This window comes from Sardina pilchardus, chromosome 1, assembly GCF_963854185.1.
Source record: "Sardina pilchardus chromosome 1, fSarPil1.1, whole genome shotgun sequence".
Lineage (NCBI taxonomy): Eukaryota > Metazoa > Chordata > Actinopteri > Clupeiformes > Clupeidae > Sardina > Sardina pilchardus.
In genome coordinates, this window is record NC_084994.1 from 17,053,750 (window position 1) to 17,068,934 (window position 15,185).

The following is a 15,185-nucleotide window of genomic DNA, read 5'->3' on the forward strand; positions in this document are numbered from 1 at the left end:
AAGTGTTAGAGTTAGCAGGTCCAGTCATTAGCAGTGCTAGGAGAGGACGTACTCTCAGAATTGAGCAAAGAGCAATACATGTACCTGCAGTTCATCATTCTCACAAGCAATCTGGTCATTCATTAGTGGAATTTCTTCATCTCTTTCAACATCTGTGTCTGTCTGATAAGCTGGCGCCAAAGCTATTTTATTATTGGAACAAGGAACCGGTCACTAAGAACAAAATGCATATGGGCCGTAGTGTAGTGTTTCAGTTCAAAATTCAGTTCCTCTTCAGGGTGGGGGGTCATTCAGATGTCAGACACACAAACCCATACACACAGAGACACACACACACACACACACACACACACACACACTGAGAACTGAGAGTCCTGAGACAAAAGTGAAATCATGGATGAGCACTTCTGTGTTTTTATCTAAAAAGTCAAAGGGTCACAAGCATGATAAATTATCATTTTTTTCAACACTTGTTTAAATACTAAAAGTGTCCTACTAAAGATATCCTACAGTCAGTGAAACCTTCTGGCCCCATCACATTGCACACGGCATGCGCTATGAAACCCATTACTTTCACTGGTTTGGCCACGCAAGAGCTGGCCTGCTGCTGCGCTCAGTATAGCGCAGTGCCATCGGCATTTTGCCGCTTTGCTGCTCTTGCGCGAAAGTTGAAATATGTTGAACTTTGACCTCGGCGCGCTGTAAGTCAATGGTCTTTTGCACGGAGCCCAGCGGTAACCCCAACAAAAATCAAATATGTTGAACTTTGACCGCGGCGCGCTGTAAGTCAATGGTCTTTTGCGCGGAGCCCAGCGGTAACCACAACAAAAATCGTTAGAGCGTTACCTCAACCGAGAGCAACCTAGCTGTGAGCTTGGCGAGCAAAATATCAGCCCAGATTTGAACCACCGCAAGCACATTATTATCATCACACTTTCTGCAAACCACCTTGATTTACAAAACTCATAAACACATTTCTCTACTCAGAAAATGTCTCATTTATAAGAAAACACACAGCCTTCAACTAATTGTTTAAACACAACTTAGCTGTAAACACTGGGCAACAGGTGAGCCCTTGTTAGCGACAGAAATCAAAGGCAATGTAGCACAGAGAGAAAGTGCTTGAAGAGACACTTCTGCAAAACATTTTTATGAAATTGAAAACTGAGTGAAAGGCTGAAAATTAGTATATGGTTTTGGTATTATATGAGGTAATGTGGTTATAATGACATGTTTACAGTAAAAGTTCCATGATATGCAAAGATTTTGTGTGTAAGGAGGAGAGAAAAAGGAACACCTGTTTTGTCAAATGTGCTTTGAATTGAGAACACTAATGTGTGACTGATCCAAACATAAACAGATCCTATGATGGATTTGTTTGTGATATGACAACAACATAGTTTTGATAAAAAGTTGTATAGTTGTAAGTGTTTCATGTTGCAAAAGAGCAAAGGTATTCTGCTAATTGTGTGTAGTGTTGCGTTAATTGTGTGTATATTGTTTTAAAAAAAACAGGCCCTGTTTTATACTCTTAGCCTATGTCTTTTCAGAAGATCCAGTTTGTGCCTCATGTTAATCGAAGGCAGAGTAAATTGGATCAACTCTGGGAGAACATAATATTGTGTTAGTCAAAGGTCTGGGTTCCATGAATATACCTGAATGACATTCTCAGCCACACTCTGACAATTGCATTCCCACCCATATGTCTATTTATTGCAAATGTACATACTGTATTTATTCTTATTACATAACATTATGCTACTGCCCTTCACTTTATTCTTACTGTTCTGGATTTTTTATTATTTTTCTGTTGTTGTTGTTAACTTGAGTCAAATTCCTTGTTTGTTTATGCAAACCTGGCCAAGCTGATTCTAATTCTGATTCCAAACAAAGCTTTTACCATTGCCCAAGCACAGTGTCATATGTTGTCCATAATAAGCGCATTTGAGGTCATAATTGTTTGTCTTTTGTCAAAATAATGAACATAAAACATATAAATATAAACAAGCCACTTGAAAGGATCATTGATTTCTATACCTAACACAGATGTGGGGCTTTGATCTGCCAAACCTGATGGAGGTTTGAGGTTAATGTTTTTGCTGAATTTGCACATTTGCAGAACTTTAAATCATTAGCCTTCATCCTGCCTCTCTCTCCTTCACACACACACACACACACACACACACACACACACACACACACACACACACACACACACACACACACACACAACACAATGTGTGCCCTTGTGAAAGAACCCACGGATGTTCTACAAGCCCAGTGTTGCTTCTTCTCTTTGTCTATTTTATGGCAGAGCCAAACACATTGCTGCCACCTACTGGTGTAGAAGTATCACTGCTTCCTTCCTTCACTCCTTCCACTTGTGACACGTGATGTAAAGCAGTTTCTCACCATTTTGAAGAAATAGCAATGTTTCCGACATCCATGCAACTGATTTTCCACAAATGTCTGATGTTCTTTTCGATTGCTAATGTAACGTTGGTCAAAATGCACTATACTGGTCCCCTGCTGAAGTACCCTGGAAATCCAGAGTTCTCACAAGAGCACAGTTTGAATTTGATCAGCAAGTTTCTCAGGCAATGGTGCTCATTACCCATGCCCTTGGAGCCGAGCTGCACCAATCATATGAGTGAATCTGATATATGTGGGCCAGAGGCAAGCTGCGACGCGCTGCGACGTTTGGATTTCCAGGCTATACTGTTGAAGCAGTAGTCCTACCTCATGAAATAAAACTGCCATATTTCATTGCTTGTGTCATTATACATGCAAACGTCTGTCTATCATATATACATGTACATTCACAACGTCAGGATGTATAGAAATATGTAGTCTTACCAAGGGGTGTTACTATATGGTCACATTTGCACAATGTTCTAAAAATCTTTGTTTTCTTTATACTGTCACAATGTCTGTCAATGGTAAAATCTTTGCCACATAGATAAGAGTGATGCCTTGTGCATTGTTCATTAGAACATATTTAGAAAGTACTGTACATAAAGTATTGACAACACAACAAAACTCTTTGACTATCTTGACATAAACAATGGCACAATAACTTATCATACTTTCATTTTCTGCAAAATTTCAAAACTGAGAAGAAAAGTTGTACAGTAAGTTGTTTGAGATTTTATTCATTTTCAGTTACTCTTAACTGTTAGTTTTTACTTTTTAGGCTCATTGTTGTTTCAGTATCTTCAGCTACGGTTTTGTGATTTCTCACAAAATGTTTTCAGGTCGACATCTTGATTTAGCATGGCTGGGTCTCTACAGCAGTTAGCGACTCGCTACGGCTATGCTGTATGGCTATGCTATTGACCAATTTCACCTTAACAAGTTTGTTTACCATCAAATTGGTTTCATAAGGGTTAAATAGAGGTCAAAATCTTGCCTCGTGTACGTTAAATAAAAAATGACAATAACGAAAAGCAATGATTTAAAGTTTTTTTTAATCAATTGTATAATAATAATAATAATAATAATAATACATATGAATGAGTTAATTTCTACATTTTTAAAAATACTACCCACAAAAAATTCTAATATCCTCAAAAATAGTATGTACTTCTAAAAGTATGCTGTATGCTGTATGTCTAGGCCAAGGCAAGAATACAAGTGTAACACAACCTTAAGTACACACCTACACTAAAGGTTCATGTAATTCTATAAACCGTATACCCTACCTTTAATACACACATGTAATTCAACATACTGTATACCCTACCTTAAATACACACCTACACAAAAGGTTCATGTAATTCTACATACTGTATACCTGGCCCGGGGTGGGTAATCGGGAGAATCGGGAGATTTCCCGGTGGGCCGCTTCACTTTTGGGCCGGTCGAGAATTTTATTATTTATTTTACGTTTACACGTTACGTGTACGTTTACGTTACATTTGTCACGTTAGTCCATCTCCTCTTAAAGTAGGCTACAGACGCTCCGCATTCTGACACCGCAGCCTCTGCATGGGCGGTAGCATAGCCTTCCATGCGAGGGAGTTCTCCCCTCCCAAAATAGAGTTGGTTGGGTCCATAGCACGTCTTTTTCCAAAACATGATTTCTCAGATAGGCTACCGATAGGGCCGGTACCGCAACTATGCACCAGGGTCTCCAGCGAGTGTGAAATACATTTCTAAGCTGTCTCATCACCAGGCTATTTGCTACGATATTTACCTCTGTTACAACAAGTCATGATTTATGCCTATTAAACTTTTATTTAGACTTTGACTTAGAAAGCAAGTTCATTACTGTTGGGCTGCTATTAGAATGGAAGCTTACTATAATAATTTAGCCTGAAGTTGGATAACATGTAGAAATTTGCTGCAGTTTCAAAACCGGATTACTTGGGATCAGCGTATTGTACAGAGGAATGATTCATATCCCTGTGTCCAATAAGGTCTGCTGTTTATTTTGATATATGGTTAGCTATGTGTTGACTAGAGTTTGGGAGATATAGGCTACCACCGAGAGTAATGGGTGTGGAGGTGGATGAAGCTCTGTGTGCACAATGGAAATAGCCTATGATTAACCCTTTGATGCATGAGCTATTGAAACCCCCTCTAATGCATAACATGGGTCACAAGTGACCCGCATTCATTTTCTATGGAGTTTTGTTGAAGGGCTAGGGTTTCTTAGCAATTTTTAAAAAAAAACCATGACCCAGCACTCCATGAATTCCTCAATTAACTTGTTTTTGTTCATTACAAGACTAAGTTGTATTTTTTTCTCTTAAACCTTTTAAATAAAAACACTTTTCTGTCATTACCCCTCTAATTCATAACATGGGTCACAAGTGACCCGCATTCATTTTCAATGGAGTTTTGTTGAAGGGTTAGGGTTTCTTAGCTATTTTCAAGAAAATAATTCAATTTATCATTTAATATTCCAGGTTTCCATCACTTATTTACAGTCATTGTCAAAATTGTTGGCACCCCATGCTAAAGTTGACTAAAAAGAGGAATATAAAATGAATAACTGAATAACCAACATTAATTTTCGTTTATCAAAGTTTATCACAGCACCTAGCTGCTACATTTGAAAGCCTAAGTCCAGCTCTTCCACGATATCTATTTATTTGTGATAAGTACTCTGTGAGCAATTAAGCTAAATGTGAATTTGGATACATTTTACGTCCATCGGTCACATGGATGTCTGCTCCTATAGATGCCGTTGCTATTCACAGTGTAACTTTACAGTACTGGGATTTGAACTGTAAACAATAGTTCAATATGCATTTATGCTGAAGAGTGGAATACGTTTCAAATTCAAATTCATTTGTTAATTTATCAACCTTTGGATAGTGGAATATGTTTGTTAACTTCTCAGGTTATTATTTAACCTACATTAGGCTATTTGTTGAGCCATGGTATTGAAAAAATACAGGATAGTAAGAGCTGAGCTGTTGCTTAATTTATCCAATTTCCACTACCATGGGAAAAGTGGGCCGGTATTGGGCCTGAAATTCCCGGGCTGAAAAGAGGCCCCACTCCGGCCCTGTTGTATACACTAGTTAAGTCAAGGTAACTCTATTTATAAAGCACTTTTCTAACACCATGGCCATTCAACATCTTCTACAAATGAGACAAATGTTAATGAAAATAGATATTACCAGACATATTCCAACTGCAATAAGTGTAATAGTCGTAGGATCTGTGTTAAAAAGAGACATGCTTTCCCTGTTTTTAAGCATTTCTATCTTGTCTTGTAGTCGTTGTTTTTCTTCTCTGATGTTCTTTTCGCTCTTTTGCTTTTCATCTTCTCTCACATCCTTTTCCTTCTCCTGCCATTTTCTCCCTTCCTCCTCTCTGATGACTTTTTCTCTTTCACTGAGCTTCATCAAACCCTCTTCTTGTATCTTCTTCTCCCCGTCAATTCTCTTCTTCTCCTCCTCTTGTTGTATATCCTTCACTTTCTCCTTCAAGGTTTTTTCAGCATCTTCTCTCATCTGGTTTACTGTTGAATTGAGCTTTTTCTCTGCCATTGCTGTGATGTTCTCAGCCTGCACTGTCATCTCTTGTATGGTCGCATTAAGGGTTTTCTCAGACTGCTCCTTCAGTTCTCTCTCTCTCTCCAAGGCCTTCTTCTCTTCTTCCTCCCTAATCTTCCTCTCTCTTGCTGCAGACTCGTTCTTGCAATCTGATAAATTTTTCTCTGCCTCAGCGGTTATGACTGCTATGATTTTAGTCTGGTTCTTGTAAGCCTCCTCCCGTAGTTGTCTCTCTCTCTTGTAAGCCTCCTCCCTAATCTTCCTCTCTCTTGCTGCTGACTCTCTCTTGCAATCTGATACATTCTTCTCTGCCTGAGCTGTCATGTCTTGTATGATGTTTGTGAGGTGGTTATGAGCCTCCTCCTGGAGTTGTTTCTCTCTCTCCAAGGTCCCACTCTTACAGTCTGTGAAGGTGTGAAGGGAGAACCATAAACCTTAATGACAGTGACCACACTCACACACACACACACACACACACACACACACACACACACACACACACACGCACGCACGCACGCACGCAAACATACACACACACACACACACACACACACACACACACACACACACACTCACACACACTTTATTACTGACAATATATCAGTACACATATACAGTGGGGAGCACATGCATTTGACCCCATGCTAAAGTTGTCTAAAAAGAGATGCATCAAATCATCATTTGACAATTGATCTACAGTAAATGACTTAATTAAAAAAATATATATATGTTTTATTTTTAAAGGCCATCTATTTCATGGATCCAGGATATTATGCATCCTGATAAAGTTCTCTTGGCCTTTGGAATTAAAATAGCCCTACATCATCACATACCCATCACCATAGATTGGCATGGTGTTTTTTCCAGTTGGCCTATTAGCCTGTTTGATTTGAATCATTGCATGGAGCTCAATGAGCATCAAACAGGCTTATAGACTAACTGGAAAACACACCATGCCAATCTCTAGCTATGGTGAAGGGTATGTGATGCTGTGGGTGTGTGTATTTTAATTCCAAAGGTCAAGTGTTTAACAGCCAGTTTGAACATTTGCATTTCTTGAAACCAAGAACAGTCTATACAGATGAAAATGACAATGTGTTTAGTTTGAATATTTTGTGTTGACTGTCACACATAGACATGTTGCCTAAATGCAACAAAACACATTAAGATGGTAATTTATCTATGCCAAATGGTGGTTAATGAAAGAAAGAAGTGAAGGACAGCACTCCTCATGTAACCTGCGTTGTGTGGAACCACCGCGGTCCAGCCCTGCACACGCCCGGACTCGAACCCGCGAAGCAGCAGCACCTCGGATCGGGAGTCGAGCGCGCTAACAATCCAGCTAAAAGCCCAGGCTACTAGCTTTCATGCAAGCAGCGCTCTTGAGGCGTCGGGGAGTGAGGTTTACTAACGTTCCACAGCACAGCTAACTAGCTGGCACCCGTTACACTCAGAAAATCTGAAGAGTGCTGTCCTTCGCTTCTTTCTTTCATTTATGTTTTACGTGGGATTCAGCACCCAGTTGAAGACTTGGATTTATTAGAAATAGTGTGAGCGTGTCTCCCCCACTTCAAACAGTGGTTAATAAAATAGTGAAAAGAAAGCCAGAAATATAAAGCCTGGCAGATTGTAAAGACAATCAGTGTTGTGCATGAACGAGTTCAAAAGAACGTGTTCATTGAACACGTTCATTTTTCTGTGAACGCTGAACTGAACGCAACACATTTGTAAATAATGAATTTGAACGTGAATTCGCTCAGATTATGGGAAATGAACGACGAACGTCACTGTTGATGTCCAATTAAACGTTATGGAATTTATTTTGTCCTGAGAAGTCGAGTGACACTATCTGCTGGCAATTTAGAAACAGGCTGTCGTTGTCACACTCACTGCCCACGGGCGCCACAGCTTTGCACTACCTTACATTAGGCCTACCCATGATCACGTTACGCATGATGCATTGTACACAGAACCGCTGCTATATGAATGCAATCGCGGAAAGATTCTGCACTCGTCAGTGATGATAGAGGGATGCATAACGTGTTCAAAGAGTCCTACAGTATGTCACTGAACAGTTCGCTGCAGGTAATGCAGCAAGGCAGCCTCCTCCATACTCCCGGTGTAAAAACTACACTCTTCTGCTGTCAGGCATGCACAGCTGACACATTTATTATTAATTATTAATAAATGCGCGGCCGCATTTATTAGGCGTCGGTATCTGCCATAGATCTAAAAGAAATGTATCTGCCCAGCGAAATAAAGCCCAATTTACGGACATTCTCAATTAGATGAGAACAACAGGTGGCTGTAGCCTATATCCGTCAGAAACAGATTTTCATTCAAATGAACTGAATTTGAACTAGTTCAAAATTAAAAATGGTGAACTATGAACGTGAACAGTTCACTTTGCACGTGTGTGAACTGAACTTTGAACTAGTTACTGAAGAGTGTGAACGTGCACAACACTGAAGACAATGACGTATTGACTAAACACCAGAAGAAATGTCTATTTAGTGGCAAATAGTATAACTATGATACTCTTTTGATCCCTTGAGGTAAATCTGGTCTCTGCATTGATCTCATCTGTGAATTAGTGAAACACTCAGAGCACACAGTCAGGTGAAGCACACTCTAACCTGCAGCAGTGAGCTGCCTGCTACAGCGGTGCTAAATGGCTGGTTGCGCGTCGTGGCTCAGTCTTTTAAGTTGAAGTAAGCTATAATTTGTATCGGCCCATGGATCTGCTATTTTTATTCAACCCCTTTGAGTCTCTCATTGATCATGCAGCGCATATCAACCAACCCTGGCAAGCAGTTCAAAAGGGAATTACTCACCAGTGAACATGATCCATCCTGCAATGGCGAGGATGAAGATGAAGCTGACTAATACAACCACAAATACTTCTTTCCACCATTTTTTGATGAGTCCTTGTAGAGAACAACATTACATTGCAAAATAGATCAACACATGATATAAACAGAGTAATGTGTTAACATTGTGGTGAGAGTTAGTGAATTGATGGATTTCACTCACTAATTGAAAATATAAATTGGCTTCACGGTCTATTTTTACAGATGAGGTAAAATACCAGTAAGAGGAAAACTCACCACAGCATTCTTTCCATTTTGGCATGGCACCTTTTGGTACCAGGAGGGTATATCCCTTGTCATGATTCATGTTTACTTTTAAATCTAAAAAAGAGAAAAAGTTAAAGTAAACAATATCCTGTGTCAAGGGACAATTTCCATATGATTTTCTTTTTCTTTTTTAATTTGGTGATTTGCCCATAACCAACCTCTTAGTGATCTGGTTTGTCCAGTTTTTTAGGAGGTTGTTGTCAAGTAATACAAGTAGGCTAACAGGAAGGAAAATTCCCGCTCTAGGCAATGGAATGGCAGGAAGCAATTGATTGTCAGTTGGTGATGTCACCGCTGTTCCACCACACTCACAGTGTAGAGTAGACATGTATCGGCATGTATATGGCGCATTTAATTTAAATGAAAAAGACTTTTTCATGTGTCCATTAAGTAACTTATTATCACGCTTCGAATAAAATTCTAGTGAAAAGTTTGCAAGTACATTGACTTACAATATAGATAGATAGATAGATACTTATCATATATATATATATATATATTGCGTGCGTGGTGGGTGGGTGGATGTTTGCATGCGTGGTGGACGATGTGCGGGATGCCTCTTCGGGTTTAACTGGGTAACCTATTCCTACGCACCTGTCCCCACAAAAGAGGTGTGTAAAAGCGTTTTGTAAACCCTCTATAGTATAACCATTTATATCACCATTGATATACTTATTAATACTTAATATGACTTACAGTAATACTAACACACTCTATTTCTCTTCCCTTTCCCCTATACCTCACCTGTGAGGTAAACCATCACCAGCCATCAACCATCTCTGTGCCTGTCCCTCATCACACCTGAAGTCACATCCCTCTGACTGCCCTACCATCGCCATTGCCTTCGCCATCCCTATGACTGCCCTAACATCGCCTGCTGTGGTTCCCTGCCCGAATCTTTGGCCCTCGGATCCCAGCGACCCATCACCTTCAGAAATAACTAATGGATTACTAATGGACAATTTATTCCCTACACTGGACTATTTGAACTTTCATTGTCATTGTAACTTTCAAACTACAAATGACTGTACTGTAACTGACCCAAGGCAGATGGGTTGGGCCCTTGAGTCGTGGGTCTGTCTGAGGTTTCTTCCTATATGTATCTCCAATTCTAGGGAGTTTTTCCTTGCCCCTGTTACTCATGGGCTCTCTTTGAATGTCTAACACTCTGTAAAGCGCCTTGAGACATGTGTAATGTATTGGCGCTCTATAAGCGACATTAAATTGAAAATTGAAATATATATATATATCATATCATATCATATATTTTAATATCATATATTATCATATCATATTTTTCTTTGTCAATATGAATCAATTGTGCCACACCAACCCACTTACCCTCAGCTTAACAACCTTTTTCAACCTTTCTTTCTCAATAGTGTTTTTTTCTTTCTTAGTAAACTACAAATGAAGTTTCAACTGGCTATCAACTGGCTATCACCAAGCCTATTGTGCTCTGGTCTCTCAACATAGGTAGTGATGAGGATGAGAAGTTCTCATTCTCATTCAACTTCCAACTGTGTAAATTATGTAACCTCAATACCATAACACAATCACCAGTCAACTCCTGTACTTTAATATTGGCAAATAGTTTCTAGTTTTATACTGTAAATCAGACAATACAGTATTTAGGGAGGATCAACAACACACAATAACCAATAGGCTATTTAATCCAATCCTTTTTATCAATTTGCAAACTATTATGTAGACATAATATGTAATCCACATAAAATACATCTGTAGAATAATATTTCATCAAACCGAATATGTATAAGCATAGAAAAGCTGTTGACAAACAAATAAAAACCCAGAATCGTATCTTACCTTCCTCAGGTCTGTATCTTAAACTTACTGATTCAGACCGTGTTGTGGATCAGCCCATAGCCTATCTCTAAGTTTCGATTCATACCTTTTTGGTCGAGGAAATGGGGAAACGGAAGCGACAGCTTTGAATTCTGCCAGGAAGACTCAATACGTAACTCGTTCATTCAGTACCTCCCAACAACAGTCTGCATGTGGCGTCATGCCCATTGAAGTAAAGGGGGCACGTGCCCCCTCTGATTTTTCGTCCCTGATATTTTTTTTAATCATAACTTTACGATTATGCTCCATGATAATCAATTCTAGCGCCTATAACGACTCAAATATTCTTCTGGATGTGTAATAAACCTATAGCTAAAGACCGGCCTTCAGCCCTTTCCCTAAAATTGGCGTCTGTAGCATATGTTCCCGTAGTGCACAAGCACGTTGAGCGCGCATTGTTGTGTTTAATGTTGAACTGTTACAGTTAACGTTAGGCTACAATTTGAACAGTTGACCTGCACAGTTTGGACAGCTACAGTCAATGGTGTTGAAGTGGTAAGTAGGCTGGCTATACAATAAATCAACATTACATTCGGATGATATTAAAAAGTAGCGGAATTATTTGTGGACCTGGAAATGTTGGTGATGATCACAAAGTTCACCAAACGCTCCAAAATCGCATTTAGGGAAGCCGGCTTCTCAGGGAGTGAATGGGCAGTGGGATGTAGCCCGCCAGGACAAACTGGTTTATCTACCACTTTGAACGTGGCTAGAACTCGTTGTGATTGAAAGCATATCTGTCGCGATTGGAGAGGAAGAGTTTCAAGTTCAGGGATGCGTTGACGTTACGTTAGTGTTGGCAGGTGAAGTCAAAGCCAAGGCATGTTCAAATTCTCGTAGGCTACACTACAGTATATTTGTGAGCAATACAGTCGGTTCCTATTTATCCTAGGCCTACTGTAAATTAAACCGTAATGTGGAGTTAGGTTTTACAGAGTTGACTTTTGTTCCAGTTGTGTATAGGCTTTGTAGCCAGATAGCTCGCTATATCTAGGCTAACGTCTGACAAGGCTATGTTTACTTGAATTTTAAAAGCCATTTGATAGTCTTCCCCAACAGGAGAGATTCAAAATAGAACAGCAAGGCAGGTGAACGTAGTAGCCACAGATAAATAACGAGTAGCCTACCAAATAGCCTATTATATTCTAAGGTAGCCTATTGGTCTATTCTGGGATTTTGGGATCTTTATAGCAATATAGCACCCAACCATATGGGGGCCGGACCATTGGTCCGACATCCCATTAGTCCGACATCCCATTCGTCCGAACTATGTATCTAATAATTGCCCCCCCCATCGGAAAATTATTGCAACGTCGCTGATTGTGCCCCCTAAGAATTTTGGCTTGCATGACGCTGTACGTCTTTATAATGACATGACGTCTGCCTGTTGCTTTCAGGTCGAGGTTCCGTTTCATGCATGACGACGCTGAAGTGGCTCGACGTCCTCCTCCGTTCTCATTAAGTTTCGATTCCCCCTCTTTAAAAAAATGCTCGTTTTAGCCATTGGTTGGCAGTGTGTAGTCTAGAAATGAGCAATTATGCACCCCTGTCAACAGTGACCGATTTTCTCGAGCTACTTTCAAGTTTACTGTCGTCGCGGTCAGTTTGAAAACACAGTGTGAATCCTAGCGTACAGCAACATTTTTATTTTCTCTTTTTCTACCCTTTGTATATTCTCAAGCGTAGTCAGAACTGTACATTTATTGTATTTTCGGGGCTATGTTCCTCCTGCACAACCTAGCCTATAGGCATACTAGTTGAATAGGCTATGTTTGCCCAGGATGACTTGGAAATGAATAGCCTATCAATGTTCATATAATGCACCTTAAGAGTCACAGGCTATAATCAATTAACTTGCTAATTCATATTAATTGAAAGTGCCATGATGAAGTGTCATTTGTGCGCATGACCGATTTCTGACCTGTTTGATAAAAATCTGTTATCAATATGCCTTTACATTACAAATGATGCTTGTGACAACCTTTCTCGTCACCATAAGCAATAACAGCACTTAAAGGAACTTATCCTTTTTCACTCATGTTCTATCCTTTCCACTCCCACTCCAGATTTAGTCGCTGTGAAGAAGACCTATTTTCCTCAGTTAACTCACCTCAACTGTTTGCAGGACGCGCTGCTTACACATAGCCATTTGCACATTTAATAACTAATCCCACAAAGACACTGCATTGCCAGTGCTTTCATTGCAACCTCTCAATGATTTTCCACAATCTGATATCTAGTGTTCACCTTGTTCGTTTACAGTATTGTGCTTATGCTTCCTCTTCTGTTATTTAAATCCATGCTGCAGGCCTATGTGTAGCAACTAGTTATTTGCATACAGTAGGCGTACATGCCATTATGTTTTTTCATTCTATCCTGCTTGCGTTCCGAGTCCTATTTAAATTGAATAAAATAATAATAAAAAAAGAATAAAAGAATAATAATAAAAGTTATATAACCAGATGACTTGGAATTACTGCAGGTGCAGATCAATGGCCAGGCTAGATATGAAGCCCAAGGGCCCCATGTGTGACACCAGGGATGGACTGGGATTAGAGGAAGGCCCTGGACTTTCTTCCAAATAGGCCCTCTACCATACCCAGTGCACGCACACACATACCCTTGCTGTCTCAGATACTTTGTCTGTCAAGGTAGCACATTAAAAAAATAGGGGATCACATTTTACAAAAATGCTAATTATTGATTGGGTGCTGCTGCAGAATTTTGATCCTGCATGTCTTAAAATACTTGTGTGACTCACAAATGCTACGGTGGTTTGAGAGTATGCTCCCCTGTGTCAGAAAAAATAAATAAATAACCCATTCTTGTGATTTTTGTGGAAACTATTTGATAAATTGACTTCAACTATTACAGCAAATACTGTACAGCCTTTAAAAACCTACACAAGTTTGATGTCATCACATAATACATCAAGAGAGCAAGCTTTAAATAATGTAAAGGCCACACCTGTTTAACTAACCTTAACATGTCATTTACTGAGGCTAGAACAAATTAAATCTTAGAAACCTTATTTTACAACCTAAACAAAGCAACACTGCAGACCATCCAGCCATAAACCTTTGTGTTGCTCTTTACAAGCATGGCTCCAAGAGGTCTCAGGAAGGTGAGGGCTGAAGATCATATACTTTCGTTGAAAGTGTCGAGATTTCCACCAGATGTTTGGGAGAGAATTCGTTGAACATGCTCTGTCTGTGCTGAATTAAATTGAGTTATTTGCATCGCGGCCACAAGTAGACTAGGCTAGTTGCTGTGTGCGTATTAGACTATAAGGAATTGTTCAGTGCTTGGATGTGGACAGTATATGATCATCAGCCCTCTGACCAGATGCTATTGTTGGACATCAGTGCTGAAGACTGTCAAGGGTGGATAAGACATTCTAAGAGGTTTTTCCTCCTGTGCATCGCCAGGAAAATATTCCCTGTGATGTGGAGTATGTGGCCTACTGTAACTGTAGTCGTAGTGTAGTAGGGTATTATTGTCCTGTGTAATGGGTTGTTATTATGTAATGGGTTCTGTAATGTGTGGATTATTTCAGTCTACAACCAAACTATAAGAAAATAATGGTATCAATTAATTTAATGTCAAAGTATCTATAATCTGGGCTTTACAGTAATTATTTACATTGAGCACAGTCACACAGGCATGAAGCACAACATATAAGCAAGCACGTGTTAAGGGCCATTCTATCTTGAAACATCAGTAAAATCCAGTGCCAGTCAGGTCAAGACAAATTTATTTACAGCATATAGCAGATTTACTGTAACACATAACATACGTCATTCAATGTGCTTTACGTAAACAAAAGCAAATTGCATTAGCAAATGAAAGCATGGAAGGACAAAAGTCAAACACAGTTTTAAAGTAAAGACAAAAAATGAAAATATAAAACACAAGATAAAACACTTTAATTTAAAGAGTAATTAAAAACAAAATGCAAAGATAAGGTATAACCCACCCTTGGTCAGAGCTGTGGACCACTGTACATCTTTCTGTACATCCTGATGTTCATGTATGCTAGACAGAGTATGACAGCTAGTTCAACACACTTGTAAGTAATGATATTATGCCAATTTACACATAAGGCTGCAGAATGCTCTGCTGTCATGTCGGGGTCCTGTTCGCCCTGTCAGAACTTATTTTCTCGATAATGACC

General features: G+C 39.5%; 1 protein-coding gene across 1 annotated transcript; it reads right to left on the minus strand.

Moving 5' to 3' along the window:
* Positions 1–3,547: 3,547 nt before the first annotated feature.
* Positions 3,548–10,988, minus strand: LOC134083254 (trichohyalin-like). Its single transcript, XM_062539484.1, has 4 exons — positions 10,973–10,988; positions 9,116–9,199; positions 8,843–8,935; positions 3,548–6,412 (listed from the first exon to the last, which is right to left on the minus strand). Exons 2-4 carry the CDS (start codon positions 9,183–9,185, stop codon positions 5,583–5,585), a joined length of 993 nt encoding a protein of 330 aa, XP_062395468.1. The 5' UTR covers positions 9,186–9,199; positions 10,973–10,988; the 3' UTR covers positions 3,548–5,582.
* Positions 10,989–15,185: the final 4,197 nt, after the last annotated feature.

Coding starts and splice junctions, on each gene's coding strand:
- LOC134083254 (XM_062539484.1), bottom strand. CDS start 9,185: ATGAATCATGACAAGGGATATACCCTCCTGGTACCAAAAGGTGCCATG. Junction 8,936..9,115: donor AAAATGGAAAGAATGCTGTG/GTGAGTTTTCCT, acceptor GTTCTCTACAAG/GACTCATCAAAAAATGGTGG. Junction 6,413..8,842: donor AGGATGGATCATGTTCACTG/GTGAGTAATTCC, acceptor ACACCTTCACAG/ACTGTAAGAGTGGGACCTTG.